A 2,500-nucleotide genomic window follows, 5' to 3' on the forward strand; every position below is an offset into this window, starting at 1 on the left:
AACTACAGTTTCTTTTCTTCTTTGTTGGTGTTTTTCGTGACGTCTTCTCGGCTGACGCGCTGGGGAGGAGAGCAGAAGAAGAAGCTGGACGCAGACTACAAGGAGGGTCAGTACAGGCACACACAGACACAGACACACAGAGAGGCACGCACACACACACACACAGACACACAGAGAGGCACGCAGACACACACACACAGACACACAGAGAGGCACGCAGACACACACACACACACACACACAGACACACACACAGACACGCACACAAATACACACACACGCAGACACACACACACACACAGAAACGCACACACAGAAACACACGCACAGAGACACGCACACTAACAGACACACACACACTCACACACACACACAGAGGCACGCAGACACACACACACACACACGCAGACACACACACACTCACACACAGAGAGGCACGCAGACACACACACACACACACACACACACACTCTCGAGAAAGTCGAGAAAAACGTCAAAATGTTGAGACAAAAGTCAGCGCATCTTTGCTATCGTCATAAGTTTGTGAAAGATGAGAAGATGTTTTTTAATCTGAATGTAATATCTCCAGACGTTTGATTTGATGTGTTTCAGGCGGACAGAGGAACTGGGTTCAGGTGTTCTGTAACGGAGGAGTCCCCACTGAACTGGCACTGCTTTATATGATCGAGGTAAACACACACACACACACACACACACTCACACTCACACACTCACACACACACACACGCACGCATACACACACACACACGCACACACACACAAGAGGACATTTTGATTTGGAATAGGACCGGATCTAGTGCAGTTGCATCAAAACATTTGAATATCATGATGGAAAAGGGGGGCCCGACTGTAGCTAGCAACATTCCCGTTTACAGAGCCTATGCTGGGTATTAACACTTGATTTTCATCAAAGCACTCACACACAGTATGGACAGGTAGCGGATCATGAGGAGATATTCAGTGTTCTCCAGAATCACTGACTCCACCTTTTAAATCAAGGGAAAAAATTGTTCTTAAAACATTTTGAGATGAACCTTCATTGGTATCTGGTCAGATATGGCTGTGTAACATTTTGCTTGTTGTACTTAAAATAAAACTTTCTTCAAGATTGTGTTGTACTTGTCAATACAGTTTTATTTCTTGTCGTCTTCCAGGGACTAAAGCTGCCCTGTGAAAGTTGATGTTTGGAATCATCAGTACAGTTTTCAAGTCGAGCCTTAACTTCTTTCAGTTGAAATTTATTTTTTTCTATATATTTTTCAGTCAGTTTGCATTACAATAAAACAGGATAAAAGCAAAACAGTTGTAATGATCAAAGGGTTGGAGGTTCGATCCCCGCCCTGCCACTTGTGTCATAGTTGTTGTGTCCTTGGGCAAGACACTTCACCCACCTTGCCTCGTGTGAATGTCGATAGTTAGTCTGCTATCGGTGTATGAATGTGTGTGTGTGAATGGTAACGTGAGAAAGGAAAACAGGTCTCCCTTTTAAAAATGTAAAAAAACATATCTTAAAAAAAAAATGTGATCATGCACATTGAGCGTATTCCCATACTATTTACTATTTAGTATGGTAGAAAAAACGTTTAGGATGTCCCGATTCTTGTGGTCGATTTTAGTATGCTTAAAAATACCCGGATGTCTACTAGATGCGGCCGAGATTTTTGTATGTAGAATAGAAAAAAGAAAGAGTGTGAGATTTGGGACGCAGGGAAACTTTTTTTATATATATTTCGTTGTACTTTCTTTGCAATTTATGGGGCGACTGTGGCTCAGTTGGTAGAGCGGGTCGGCCGATGATCAAAGGGTTGGAGGTTCGATCCCCGCCCTGCCACTTGTGTCATAGTTGTTGGGTCCTTGGGCAAGACACTTCACCCACCTTGCCTTGTGTGAATGTCGATAGTTAGCTGCTGCTATCGGTGTATGAATGAGTGTGTGAATGGTAACGTGGGAAAGGAACACAGGTCTCCCTTGCAAAAGAGTCTTCGGTCTCAATGGGATTTACCTGTATAAATAAAGGTTAAAAAAAAATGTCAAATGTCTATGAAGTTCTATTCTATTGTAACGTTTAGCTTGTTGTTCATCCCAGGTGGGTCCAGGGGAGATGCCCATAGACTTCACCAAACAGTATTCTGCTTCCTGGATGTGCCTGTCGTTGCTAGGCGCCTTGGCCTGTAGCAACGGGGACACGTGGGCCTCAGAGGTCGGGCCGGTGCTCAGCAAGTCAAAACCCAGACTCATCACCACCTGGAAGGAAGTGCCCGCAGGTGTGTGTGTGTGTGTCTCTCTCCCTCCCTCTCTATCTGTGTGTGTGTCTCTCTGTCTCTCTCTCTTTGTCTCTCTCCCTCTCTCTCTATCTGTCTGTGTGTGTCTCTCTCTCTCCCTCTCTCTCTATCTGTCTGTGTCTGTCTCTCTCTCTCTCTCTCTCTATCTGTATTTGTGTGTGTGTGTCTCTCTCTCTCTGTCTCTCTCCCTCTCTCTG

At 44.8% G+C, this 2,500-nt stretch overlaps 1 protein-coding gene across 5 annotated transcripts in view; it reads left to right on the top strand.

Annotated features, from left to right (window-relative positions):
* Positions 1-2,500, top strand: part of tmem19 (transmembrane protein 19) — a 17,026-nt gene that overhangs the window by 11,634 nt on the left and 2,892 nt on the right. For all 5 annotated transcript variants that reach the window (XM_080051095.1, XM_080051097.1, XM_080051096.1 and 2 more), the window contains exons 4-6: positions 1-106; positions 613-689; positions 2,108-2,285. The exon at positions 1-106 is cut by the window's left edge and continues 32 nt beyond it. In XM_080051095.1, the coding sequence (XP_079907221.1) occupies positions 1-106; positions 613-689; positions 2,108-2,285 (361 nt within the window). The remainder of the gene's footprint in view (positions 107-612; positions 690-2,107; positions 2,286-2,500) is intronic.

Source organism: Ammodytes marinus (genome assembly GCF_949987685.1).
Source record: "Ammodytes marinus genome assembly, chromosome: 22".
Lineage (NCBI taxonomy): Eukaryota > Metazoa > Chordata > Actinopteri > Uranoscopiformes > Ammodytidae > Ammodytes > Ammodytes marinus.